General features: G+C 40.9%; 1 protein-coding gene across 7 annotated transcripts in view; it reads left to right on the forward strand.

Annotated features, from left to right (window-relative positions):
* The window catches only part of CREB5 (cAMP responsive element binding protein 5), a 415,936-nt gene that overhangs the window by 386,409 nt on the left and 15,309 nt on the right, over positions 1-14,218 (forward strand). For all 7 annotated transcript variants that reach the window (XM_063708435.1, XM_055347246.1, XM_063708434.1 and 4 more), the window contains 2 exons: positions 7,830-8,153; positions 12,813-13,040. In XM_063708435.1, coding sequence (XP_063564505.1) covers positions 7,830-8,153; positions 12,813-13,040 — 552 coding nt within the window. The remainder of the gene's footprint in view (positions 1-7,829; positions 8,154-12,812; positions 13,041-14,218) is intronic.

The raw sequence follows: 14,218 nt of genomic DNA on the forward strand, positions 1-14,218 counted from the left end.
ATATGTCCGTGTTTCATTCCTTTGTATGGACAAATAATATTCCATTGTGCTTTATTTTTCATCAAAAGCTGATATTAACTTCACCCCTACCCACCCACTCCTCCCTCATCCACAAAACAACTCTACTCAGTTCCATCGACTCTGCTGTATATCTTTATGGTTTACACAGATTCTCATCTCATTATGTACCCCCATTTCACAGAAGACGAATTTGAAGCTTAAGGTGATCACCCAAGGTCCTGGAGCCAGGCTTTAAAACCAAGACTTCTCACTCTAAGTCTTCTGTTGTTTTTCTGAAGTTCTCTGCAATGATAACTTTTCTTTCTTTGTTTTAGACATTCACCCAACTCATTTCTCCAATAGATTTCTTTACTTAGTAAACCTCAACTTGGATCCTTTCTCTGATGAAATAGGGAGTGAAGAATCATGCCCTCCTTTGTTAGGTAGATGAAGGCACATGGCGCTAAGTGGTTTACTTCTCTAAGAACCTAGAGCTGCCTTATGATGGAGCTAAGACTAGCTCTGGCTCTCAGGATAGCAGTTTGTTCTGAAAGCTGCTGAAATGCACAGCCTCTTAAAATGCTCACCCTCCTGCTGAATTATAAAAGACAGCCACTGAGTCCAAGAGATGCAGGGAAGTGGTATCTGCAATAAAATAATTCTATAAATGTGCATTCATTAATTTCTTCATTCAGCAAGAATAAATTAAAGGCTCACTCTTACAGAACTGTAATTAATATATGATTTAGATATTAATATGGAAAAGGCTGGCAGGGAAATTGCTAAAATTTGTCTCTGGGGTTTGGCTTTTTAGATATCAAAGTGCAATGTATCACCTAGCACTTAGTCTGATCAAGCACCAAATTCTTCTTCTTGCTTACATTAGATCCGCTGAAGTTCTACTTTTCTGAAATACCATCCTTACTCATGAGCTAGGATGGTACTTCATCCTGTGATACTCCAGGCATCATTTCCCAATGGACTAGAGTATTGATTTCTAATACAACTCCTTTGTGTTATTTACTAATTATATCCTTTCTAATATCTTCAGTTAGTAAGTTTGAATGATGTAATGTGACAAATCATAGGAATATTTATTTTTCTAGGTCTTATGGAATCCTTTTCCTCCTGGGTAATATTTCCTTCCAACCTGGCGGACTTATTTGAAGTTTTATTAGCAAACCAAAATCTAAATCAGAACACTTAAATTGTGGAACCATCAAAGCTGAGTTACCTTATGAAAGTTTTAAAAGGAATAGATTTTATTCCAAGTGATTAAGCCAAGTATGATCTTAGTTAATCCCACGCACAGCACGGAACTGTTGTTTTTCTGTCTATCGCCACATCTCCAAGTTTGAAAGCATTTAGGGATCTAAGCTGGCCGTTTATAGTTGTTAAATTCAGTGGATAAGTATCAATTTGGGCTTTTTTAGTAATTCAGAAAGAATTTCAGAAATCTTTGATACCTAGAGGAAGTTGGTAATCATTGCTATTAAAAGCAATGAAGTGAAGGCTTCATGCAGTGAAGGCTTTTGGTCTCAAACCACTGACTGGACCATTCAGAAGCCTGTGTTGACTGCTTTTGTGGATCAACTGTGTTTGGAAAGCGAAAAAAAAAAAAGGAGAAATTACAGTAATGCTTTGGAGAGGCCACAGAGGCCAATTATTTTGTATTTGGAAGGAAATATGAATTCAGATTCTGTCATATTTGTATGTAGAGAGCCTCTTACTTCTGTGGTCAACCCAGAAACACTACATTTTGATATTTTCACATTTTTTTTCTGAAGCAAAAACCAACAGCCATTTATAATTAAAACCTTTCTGGAAAGAATACTCCAACCTTCCTCACTCTCACTCAATTGAATTTCAATTAACATTTAATAATTCGGCTCAGCTTTCAGAGTCTATAAAGCATAAGCAGTCAGCCTTGTTGAAGATGGAGAAGCGATGTTTTCACAGTTCCACAAATGTTTCTAATTGGCATGAGCCACTTGCTAATGGGAGATAAATTGCCCAGGGTGGGTGTGGGTGGGTGTGCTGCGTGTGTGCACACTCACGCAGGCACACAAGCATGCATGCTTGTGGTGGTAATGACGTGTGGGTGTACCCAGGCTTCACTCGACATGCCAATGATGCAAACTTGAGCTAAACGGGAAATTAAAGAGGGACCAGGGCTGGGCCATGACAGCAGCGGCCACACTCGGATGGGAGGAGGCAAATAGTTGGTTCCTTACCAAGAACCCGGCAGCAGGCCCACCCTCCCGTCGCGGACAGTGGACAGGAGCTTAGAAAATACATGGACCAAATGAAAATGACTCCTTTTGACTGAAACTACCTGTGCGTCAGGCTTCTCGCCGCCTCCCCTAATTTTCTCTCATATAAATGAACATGGTAGAAGATGACAGAAAGTCGACAAGAATCATTTTTCTTTCTTTCTTGCAGTCATGTCAGTAATAGCCCTGGGTTTTATAGCTGAAAAATATATGTTTATTTGCTCATTAATTTTCCTCTGTCTCCCTTGCCTTTTCTTGGCATTAGGTGGAATGTTATTTAAAACAAGACATGGTCCAGCTTCAAAAAGAAAAATCATTCTGCAAAATACAGCTTAGACCCATTTACTGGTCATTTATCATCCCTAAGAGAGTGGAGTAGAAATTTCTATATTTGGGAGATTTGAATGATTTACAGTGCAACTGCGACTCTTGTTGGCACCAGGATCCAGGGCGCAGTAGGTTCCTTAGGACTTCGAAGAGTGTCCCACACTGTTTCGAAATGACATGGAGAATATTCATTGTGGCATATGCAGAGCAGCTTGATAATCACTTATCTTCACTGCATTCCTTCAAATATGACACAGGCTGCTGCTCAGAGGGTAGACTCAACCCAGAGGCCTATCATTTTCTGAGGGGTGATCAAAAGTCTTCATCTCCACATCTAAGTGTGTATTTCTTCTCTCTGCTGTTTTAAAAAGCTTGGTTTTATGCATCTTCCACTTCCTTCAAATAGTGGGCAAATAACAATGTGCCTATTATGGTACCTGGCACATAGTTGAAGCCCAATAAACATTTGTTGAGTAAATAAATAGTTAAGTAGAATGTTAAAAGCATTGCTAGCATTATTGTCTTGGCCTTAACAGTGCAAGAATAGACTTGAGGCAATCAAGTAATTTCCCTTAACAGTATAAGCTAATTATTTGAGAGATGAAGATCTGGTGCATCGTATTTATTTGTCAGGTTCCATTTGCTCCTAATTAAAGGTGGAAAAGTTGTTTGTAGCTTTGAAGGGATGGCACAATGACCCACTCCTACATAGATTTTTTTATTTTCCTTGCCACGTTTTCAAGGAAAATACATCAAGATAAAATTAACAGGCATTCCTCTTACTTACTTCTGTTTTCTTTTCTCTGTTACTGTTTTCTAGAGGGCAGGCAGGGTGTGGAGCAGTAAACTGTTTTGACTGTACTTTTACAGCCCATCTGCCTACATGACTTCTGTAGTTGATTCTGCTAACCTTGGTTGACTAATAAAATCATCCTCCCACATAAATACCAGCTACAGTGATCCAAGATTAAAATGCTGCATTTATCATAAGCCTCAGAAAGTTTAATTCATTCATTCCTTCATTCATTCCACAAATATGAATTCAGTGTATCATATGTATCAGGCTCTGTGCTAAAGCTGTGTATTTAACACTGAGCAAACTCTAACATGGTTTCTGCTCTAAGCTTACAATCTGAGATGGTTGATGAATATTAATTAATCATACTAAAATTATATCGCTACAAACTAAACTATTTTTTAAAAGAAATATGGTTCTACTAGGACCATATAACAACAGGAACTGATTAACACTAGGAGACAAGGAAGAAGTTTACTAAGGAGAAGGCTGGACTGAAGAAAGGGAATGTCTGAAGAACATCTGAAGAAAGGGAAAGAGCGTCCTAAGCAAGAAGATTGTGAAACGCGAAGGCCCCATGTCTGGAGGGTGCATGATGCGCCCTCCAGAAACTGAAAGTTGGCCAGTGTGGCTGGGTGGGAAGAGAAAGGGCTGATGGGAAGGCAGGCCTACGCCCTGCAGGGACCACAGCTAGGCCATATTAAGGGCTTGGACCTTCATCCCCTGATCATTAGACAGACTTACAAGGGTTAAAACCAAGGGTGAGGAAGTAGAGGCAGGGAGAAGGGATATATGGCCCTTATCATGTCTGTGTTTTGGAGTAGGGGAAATGTAAGTAAGTGTCAATTCTTCACAAATACAACAAGGGAGATGAAGATGCTGAGCCCTGGACAATCCTTTCTTTGCTGCAGATGAGGTTCCTGGAAATTCTTTACCATCCACTCTCCCTTCCACTAAATTTCAGAAAGAGTGCATCCAGGTCCCTAGCTGTGTGCTGAGTAACACTTGCACGTGGCCATCGCTGGACCATTCAGCAATAACATCTCCTCGTCAGCTCTTCTAGCCCCTTCTCGCGCTTTCTGCTTTTCCTTTTGATGATGGGGAGGTGGCAAAACACAGTTCATTTCCCTTTTTGGCAAAGTGTGAATGGCATGGCTTGTGGCACCTTCTCTCCTGGTTTAGAGAACAAGCTTTGGAGGTAGAGTGGCTTTGCCTCTCCTTTAGCCTTACAGGGTTGTTCTGAGGATTAGGTAGCTTGATACTTGTAAAACATATAGAACAAGGACTGGCACATAGCATGTACTTAGTTAATGCTAGCCATTATTATTACCTATTTTTGCAGATATAGAAAGCTGTCAAAGATATATTGCTAAAGGAACAATAAGCAAGATACAAAACTATGTATTAAAACAGCTTGATTTTGTGCAAAGCAAATGTCTGAGGATATGTGGTGGTTACATCTGAGGAACAGGACTGGGGTTTAGGGGAGAAGGCTAGGCAAGTGGCTTTTACTTTTTTATCTAATATTTTTGTAGTAATTGATTTTTTATTATAAAAAGTATACTTTTATAGTAATGAAATTACAAGGAATAGTTTAGAAAGTCCATACTTTCCATCATGTCATTTTTTTAAAAAGGCATGATGATTTCAACATAACCTCTTTTCATATTTTTTCATCCTTAAATTCGGAAGTATCATCCAAAAACTTCTCCTGGGGGGTAAAGAAACATGTATCTAAAACCCAGCAATTCCCCAGATTTTCATTTCTTTGCTGTGCCATAGTCAAAGTTTTTAAAATTACATGCTATTTTAATTCCACAGTTACAAAATTATTCTAGTTATTCTTTCATCTCTCCATATACATATATAGAGTTGTCTGGAATGCTGTTCACCCACCAGATATAAACAACGCATTTGGCTTCATTGTTGCTGACTTCATTGCAAAGCATTGCTTAAATTTTTATAATAAGCATTTTTATAAAAACAATGAAATCATTGCTCAAAATTGGAGATGAGAAGTGTTAGTTCACTTTTCTGTTTAGAAGTAAACATGGCCGGGTGTGGTGGCTCACACCTGTAATCCCAGCTCTTTGGGAGGCCGAGGCAGGTGGATCACGAGGTCAAAAGATGGAGACCATCACAGCCAACGTGGTGAAACCCTGTCTCTACTAAAACTACAAAAATTAGCTGGGCATGGTGGCACACGCCTGTAGTCCCAGCTACTTGGGAGGCTGAGGCAGGAGAATCGCTTGAACCCGGGAGGCAGAGGTTGCAGTGAGATCTTGCCACTGCACTCCAGCCTGGCGACACAGCGAGACTCCATCTTTGAAAAAAAAAAAAAAAAAAAGGAGGAAACACAGTACCCAGCATCTAATCTTTCCCAGACATTTAGGATGCTGAACTTCTTCAGGATTATGAAGGTCAGTAGCTGTTGTGCAGTATCTGTTGCTCATGAAATCGGTGAGAAGTAGACTATGTGGCTACCGAATCAGGATGACGAAAATATTTTAAATGATGACCGCATATTAACATACAGTCTACCATCCTTTCCTCTTGTTTTTTATTTATTTTTTTCTTAGCAGGTAGAGGCTCTTTATGTTTAATTAAGGAATTTGATTAATTGAATTGGTATTTTTCAATAGTGTATGTAACTGGTTGAGAATCATTAATATTGTACAATGTTAGAGCATGGTAGCTTTGATCGTCATTTAAATACAACCGTTTCCTTGCCCAGCCATTATACACCACTATCATGAATCAGATAAGAACACAAATCTGGAAAGAACTTTCAGTCCCCTGGTAAATACTTCATGAAGCCAATGGGAGCTTGCCAATTAGACAATCATCTCTGCATAAGATATATTTCCGACGAGTAACTGCATTATACAGTCCTTAGCACATTATGCCCCTCGGGATATGATGATAATTGACTGTGTCACAGAAGAAACAATTTTGAAGAAACTGGGACTAAGCTGATTCTCAACTGAATCTTTAGAACAGGGTTAGCAAATGATGGCCCAAGGGCCAAATCTGGCCCGCTGCCTAATTTTGTCCAGTGTATGAGCTAAGAATGGTTTTCAAGTTTTAAGTGACTGGGGAGAAAAAATCAAAAGTAGAATAACATTTCTGACATGTAAAAATTATATGAAATTCAGATTTCCTGTCCCTGAAGTTGTATCAGAACATAGCAGATTCATTCATTTACACATTGTCTGCAGCTGCTTTTGCACCACAGTATCAGAGTTGAGTAGTTGTGACACAGAAGATAAGAGAAGAAAATATTGACTATCTGACTCTTTATAGAAAAAGTTTGCTGACCCCTCCTTTAGACTCAGGTACAAGTTATTTGTGTGCATGTCTGCTTATGAATGGATAATGCTTTTGTGTTAGAAATACATCTGGCCAGTTGATGTGGCCATCAAAGGAGGTGCAATACTTCATATTCTTCTATTTTCCTCACTCCCTTCTCAAAGTCAAAAGAAAGCTATTGAGTGAGAAAAATTAAGAGTATTGGAAGGGACCATAAGAAAAATCTTGGTAACAGAAAAGACCTACACATTACCTCCGAAGCTTGTAAATTACTAACTCTAATTTTAAGCCCTAAAATCAGATTAGTTCTCTACTTTTTAAAATTTGAAATTATTTATTCTCTGTGTCTGAGAAATATTTTGAGAGGCAAGAGCATTTGTTCTTGTGACTCTTACAAAATACAGTGGCTGGCAGGGCACGGTGGCTCATGCCTGTAATCCCAGCACTTTAGGAGGCCGAGGCAGATGGATCACGAGGTCAGGAGTTCAAGACTAGCCTGGCCAAGATGATGAAACCCCGTCTCTACTAAAAATACAAAAATTAGCTGGGCATGGTGGCAGGTGCCTGTAATCCCAGCTACTCAGAAGGCTGAGGCAGAGAATTGCTTGAAGCTGGGAGGCGGAGGTTGCAGTCAGCCGAGATCGCACCACTGCACTCCAGCCTCAGCGACAGAGCGAGACTCCATCTCAAAAAAAAAAAAAAAATTAAATACAGTGGCACACCAGATGGAGGCTCTTTGTTCAGTGGTATCACCATATTGAATGGTGCTCTTTGGTGTATGCTTGCATTCAGTTGTAGATACGATATAATGCCTGATTGGATAATAGGAAATACCTTTTAGTAGAATGTGTAATTCTTGATAGGATATCCTGCCCATTGGCTTTGACAGTTGAATTAACCTATTTGGTTGACATTGACCCTCCTACTGACCATGATATATAAGAAAATATGAAATTAATATAAAAGCTATCTTGTACTGGTAGCAAGATAGCTACTGGTAGGAAACATTAACAATAGCATCGTAAAATATAGAATTGAAAATGTGAGTCATTTTGCTTTTAAATCTCTATAATGTACATGACTGACTTCAGTTGTTCTCTCCCCTCCCTTTTGTTCTGTTTCAGAGGTTGAAGGCTGCATTGACTCACCACCCTGCTGCCATGTCCAATGGGAACATGAACACCATGGGACACATGATGGAGATGATGGGCTCCCGGCAGGACCAGACGCCACACCATCACATGCACTCGCACCCGCATCAGCACCAGACACTGCCACCCCATCACCCTTACCCACACCAGCACCAGCACCCAGCACACCATCCTCACCCTCAACCCCATCACCAGCAGAACCATCCACATCACCACTCCCATTCCCACCTTCATGCACACCCAGCACATCACCAGACCTCGCCACATCCGCCCCTGCACACCGGCAACCAAGCACAGGTAGACCTTTTCCGTGATCTCTTTCCCCTTCTTATTCTCCTTCTTAACAGTGCAAGCTCTAATGCTGGGGTCATTTGCAGCAATCTTGTTTGACAAGCCCAGGTGTTCTATCTGACATTCTAGGGGCTCTGTTTATCTCCTAGGAGGCAAGCCTTACCCATAAGACCCTACCAGATCATAATTTCTATAAATAACATGCTAAATAATATCAGGTCTAGTCTCTAAGGGCAAGCATAAACTTTAAGTTCTCCAAAATCTATTTTTGCAGTGTGTCAGAAAGTTAGCCCCTCTCAAAAGTAATATGAATCAATGGATTAGGAAGAACTTAAGCTTGTGAAGAAAGATGTGAATTAAGAATGAGAAAAACGAGTTAATTCTAACCCTGGTTCTAGCTGCTATGTTTTAAAACATCATAGAGACTCAATTTTGTCACCTGTAAAATGGAAGTTAAATACAACAGGCAATCTTCTGAGTAACAGTGAATGTTAAAAATCTAAAGAGTAACAATTCAAGGCAGACAAAGAAGCTCCATCATGGATGCTAGGGCGTAAGGTGCTGTGTAAATGGTGAAGAGAGGTGACTCATCCCCCTGAATGAGAAATGCGTTGGAGGGAACAGAAAGAGAGCCAAGTTCTGTAGATGATCAGACCAAGAGAAAGGCCAAATCCCAGTGGGGGAGAGTCACCAGGAGTGGCTGCAAAGAAAGCCAGCATTTAGACAAAACTGAGAGAGGGTTGGGGGACCAGGCAGACATTATGTCACCCACAGCCAAGAAGAGAGGCGAGTCCTGTACTGGAGTGAGTTTTAGTAAGTGGATGAAGGGCATGTCCAGGAGCATGGCTGGGCCTAGACACTTTGGATCCTCAAGCAGAATGACTTTCATCCATACCCTCCACCCAGTCCACACTGCCAGCTTCCAACCAGCTGGATCAGAAGGGTGTCGGAAGCATGGAACTGCCAAAAAACACTTATCCACTGTCTCCTCTGTCATCTGCCTCTGGAGACGAGACTTTATACCCGGCAGCTTTTTGAACTCTTAAGCCCCTCTCCATTAACATGCACCAAACCTGGACAGCCATCCACAGAATGGGTCAGGCACAAACAACTCTGGAAGCTATTCATTAGATAAACTGTCTTTTGCAAGGTTCTTAGAGGTGTTCTACATTGTGAATAAGAATTGAGCATTAAAATGAGATAACCTTAATTTTTTTCCTGCCTTCCTCACTGTGTGATTGTGGACAGAAACAACTTCTCTACCCCTCAGTTTTCCCATCTGTAAAATGGGGCTGGGTAATAGTAGACTAAACTCCTAGGCTCTTATGAGTATTAAATAAGAGAATCTCTGTAAAGCCCTTGACACAGTGTTCAAAATATGTTATTCCAAACCAAAATAGTAGAAGTTTAGCAAATTGTATAGCAATCAAATGCTATCCAGAGAACATTTTTAGTCACATTTTTAGTCAAACGCCATACTAGAACATGTATTTAGAAAGAAAAAAAAAAACTACAAAGTCAGTGATGGGCAAATTGATTCACATTTGTACTTAGTTTATAAGGAAACGAGAACATCAAGGTTTAGTTGCCTTTGTGGGCAAGTTATTTCACAGAGCAAGTTATATAACAATTCTTTGAATATAAAAGCCATTCACTAGCTAATTACCAATTAGCCAATTGCCCTCTGTTTCAAGTCAGTAAGTGGCCAATAGTATATGCAATTAGTTAATTGCTATTATAATTAGCTTCATGAACAGTTGCTTTTTTTAATTGTATGCTAAAAAGAAAGAGCCCAGGTTGGTCTTGCTAAAATTTGAACCAGATCATTTAGGCAGTATCCCAAAATACCACTCTTAAATTGTATTAACTTGGCTGATTACTGAGATCTTGCCATTTTGCTTAATTGTATGATTATCTGAAAGTAGGAATAGAATCCTTTGAACTCTGAGATTCTAAGATGATTTGGAATAAAATCTGCCTTTTTGAAATTATAATTTATTACTTTTGATCAAAATTTTCAGAGCATCTATGCCAAGAGAATTCTGCTTTAAAAATAAAATTACAAGCAACAATAATTACCAGGTATACAAATTCTGGTTTTAGGGTTGTATTTGCATTTTCTCCTGGCTTCTTGTGCTCCTCCTGCATGTAAGGATGTGATTGTAGAGTGCTGGTTTCAAGGAATTTCTCTTAATCAATCCTGAACCTACATTACACCTGAAACCACGTCACTTGTGCCTTTGGGTGAAGGCACAGGAAAAGTATCATGGGTTACAGGTTGATTAAACTTAGGGTAGGAGGATACAGAATTGAAAGATAAGTCCCTGCAATGGAGATTAAAAATCAATTTTTTCCTATTTGAGGGTTTTGTCTGGGGCTGGCAATAAGAGATTATAATTCACAAAAGGAAACAGTTAAAGGCAAAAATATCCGAGCAGTTAGCACATTCCCTCTTAATGCTTTTCTTTGCAGTAGTTAGCTCAGGAATTAGCATCTGGAATGACAAGTGCTAAGCCCCTGCCAATAACAAGGATGACGCCTTCACTAGCAACTCTGATGAGTAAGACCTTAGACAGTTAATTTATTTTGTTATTCCTCTATAATCGGGAGGAAAAGAGTCACCAACAAACAGTTCTAGAAAATGTCTTTGCTGGCCTGGTGCGGTGGCTCACGCCTGTAATCTCAGCACTTTGGGAGGCTGAGGCAGGTGGATCACGAGGTCAGGAGTTCAAGACCTGCCTGGCCAAGATGGTGAAACCCTGTCTCTACTAAAAAACTACAAAAATTAGCCAGGCATGGTGGCAGTCACCTGTAATCCCAGCTACTTGGGAGGCTGAGGCAGGAGAATCGCTTGAACCTGGGCAGCAAAGGTTGCAGTGAACCGAAATCGCGCCACTGCACTCCAGCCTGAGGGACAGAGAGAGACTCCATCTCAAGAAAAAAAGAAAATGTCTTTGCTTTGCATAAAATTACTAAGATGCGGTTCAACCTCAACCCTGGGCCTGATTCTTTTACAGTTAGTCATAGACGGTTTGATAGAGTTTTGGATTAAAATACATCACCATCAGTCAACTGATGTCAACCAGTAGCCATTATTAGTGCAATTACAGTCATTCTGATTGATTTCAATCATAGTGCTGGAATGTGGTAGAAAAGATTGTTGAGCTTCATTTTTAAAACTTTTGGCCTGTTATTTCTGCAGGTTAAATGTCTCTTGTAAAACAACTTTATAGGTATTACCATCATAAACCTGAGTGACTGAGAAATGGGAGAGGAAAAAAAAAACACCTTTTATTGAGAATGAAGAAGGAGGAAGGAGTGAAGTGCATGAGGGAAAGCATTAGGTGTCCAGACATATAAAGAGTCAGGCGTAGAAATTTCACAAGGTGCTGTGTGTCTGCCTTATGAATAGAAATAAAGCTCTATGTGTGGGGGTCTCCAAGCCTTAGATGTTGCTGAGTCCCACACAGACCTTGCAAGGACTCTATAAGCATAGTAAAACTTTTTAATAAAGTGCTTTGCCACTCAGGATTTCCTTCTAATGTAACTGTATGGTAATGCACAAGCAACTCTCACTATCTCACACACACAGAGTGTGACAGGGCTCAGTGCTGCTTCAGGCATCAATTTAATGCTTTCAAAGGCCCAGCTTCCCAATCACCTAGAAAGCTCTCCTGGATCTCCTTTCACCCTGGTGAGAGCTCTGAGGGGCAGGCAGGCCTGGCTGGAGTGTGCAGGTCCAGCTAGTCCTCTGCATTAAGAACTGTGTAATAGTCAAAATAGGATTTCATCTGCTTTCCTGGCTTCATTTTCATAGGAGTCACAGTGGCAACGATGGCCCAGAGGTATGTTAGGAACACAATTTTACCACTATTAGAATGAAAGGAGCCCACAACCTGCTCAGAGGTTTTCTGCAGATGACAGATGAGTCATCCATATTGTGATAATAACCCTCACCTTTCTGTTTTCACCCTGTAGCCATACATTGGCTATTTTAAAGTTGTTCATTTGTTTTTGTTTTTGTTTTTGTTTTTGTTTTAGAAACAAGGTCTTGCTTTGTTGCCCAGGCTGGAGTGCAGTGGCATGATCATAGCTCATGGCAACCTCAACCTCCTGGGCTCAAGCAAGCCTCCCACCTCAGCCTCCTGAGTAGCTAGGACTACAGGCATGCGCCACCATGCCTGGCTAATTTTTCCTTTTTTTTTTTTTTTTTTTTTTTTTGTAGAGACAGGGTCTTGCTATGTTACCTAGGCTGGTCTCAAACTCCTGGCCTCAAGTGATCCTCCCGCCACACCTGGCCCTTACTTTAAAGTTTTTAAACACACCATCAGTAAAACATTTTTAATAGTTGAAGGAGAAAAATAAATGTTTCCTCTACCATGATTCAGCCAAATGCCTGTCAGGGAAAAATCCATCTGACTACATCTTTTCACGAGTCATTCCTATATCTTGCCAACACATCATAGAATATAGGTCAGTGATGCTTTTCCTTTTCTTTCATGAGTGTGATTTCATCGTCTGTTTCATTCATAGGAGGCAAGTCTCATATGCTGACTGAAACGATAGACTTTCTGTGCTTTGCTTTTTAACATCAGCTTGGGTTTCTTCCCTTACCTAACACGTCCTTCCCTATCCCCATCACCTCCTCCCTCTCTGTCCCAGCAGGTTTCACCAGCAACACAACAGATGCAGCCAACCCAGACAATACAGCCACCCCAGCCCACAGGGGGGCGCCGGCGAAGGGTGGTAGACGAGGATCCGGACGAGAGGCGGCGGAAATTTCTGGAACGGAACCGGGCAGCTGCCACCCGCTGCAGACAGAAGAGGAAGGTCTGGGTGATGTCATTGGAAAAGAAAGCAGAAGAACTCACCCAGACAAACATGCAGCTTCAGGTGCAGCCCACGGTGTCTTTCCCCGCGACTCAAAGGCCCTCTGCTCCACGGGCATTTCCGGCCCTGACAGGCACTTGTTGACCTAAGCAGTGATACCACACACTTAGTCCACAGAGGAGCCGCAGCCCCACTCCTCGAGTTTTATTAATTCCAGGACACCCTACAAAACAAAATTAACCGTTCAGTTTTCAATCAATGTGCCCACAAAGCTCTGAGAAGGGGGGACCTACCCCACTAAGTTGTAGGGGTGGGAGAACAGGCTTTAATCCGACAGAGATCCAAACCATGGTTCAGCAATTACTTGCTAGGCTTAACTCTCTGGCTCTCAGTTTCTTCCTCTACAGAATGGGAATAATAACTTTATGGAGTTGTTACGTTAGGAGCAATAAACAAACTAATGTCTCCAAAGCAGTTGCCCAGTGCCTGGCCCATAATAAACCTTCAACTGAAAAGGAGCTTTTCATTAATTATATTCACTAGGTTGAGGGGGTTGCCTTGGCTTATACTTGATTATCTCTATTTTTGTTTCATGGAAGAAAGAAAGGTTGATGGTCATTACGTAGCTCTGAAAGAAAAGGCATGTTTTCATCTCATTTGCCAACTCACCAAGATTTGAATCTTGCTTAATTTTTGCTTTTTATGAATGTCTTAACTGGGGAGATTTTATAATGAGGCCCAGAAGTGTCTGGGAGTGTCTAAGAGGAAAGGAAGAAACTCTAGTACCCAGGCTTCTCCAATAGACTTTATAGATTATAATGACGCAGTTCAGAGCATTTGTTCTAATATTAAAAATATGTGCACTATTTATCAGCAGAAAAAAAAAGGCAAGTAAATAGACATGTATGCAACCCACAGTCCAGGGATAGCATTAAGAGTTGTGGATTATACTCCAGTGCTTCCAGAAGCTGACAGAATGGCCAAAGAGAGTGGGGCAGGGAGGAAATTACCCTACATAGGGAGACTGCATTTTAAGAGTTCATGGGGTCCGGGCACAGTGGCCTACACCTGTAATCCCAGCACTCTGGGAGGCTGATCACTTTGGGAGGTGGCTGGATCACTTGAGGTCAGGAGTTTGAGACCAGCCTGGCCAAGGTGCAGAAACCCCGTCTCTACTAAAAACACACACAAAAAAATTGCCGGGTGTGGTGGTGCATTCCTGTAGTCCCAGCTACTCAGGA

The sequence above is a fragment of the Gorilla gorilla genome, chromosome 6, assembly GCF_029281585.2.
Source record: "Gorilla gorilla gorilla isolate KB3781 chromosome 6, NHGRI_mGorGor1-v2.1_pri, whole genome shotgun sequence".
Taxonomy (NCBI): domain Eukaryota; kingdom Metazoa; phylum Chordata; class Mammalia; order Primates; family Hominidae; genus Gorilla; species Gorilla gorilla.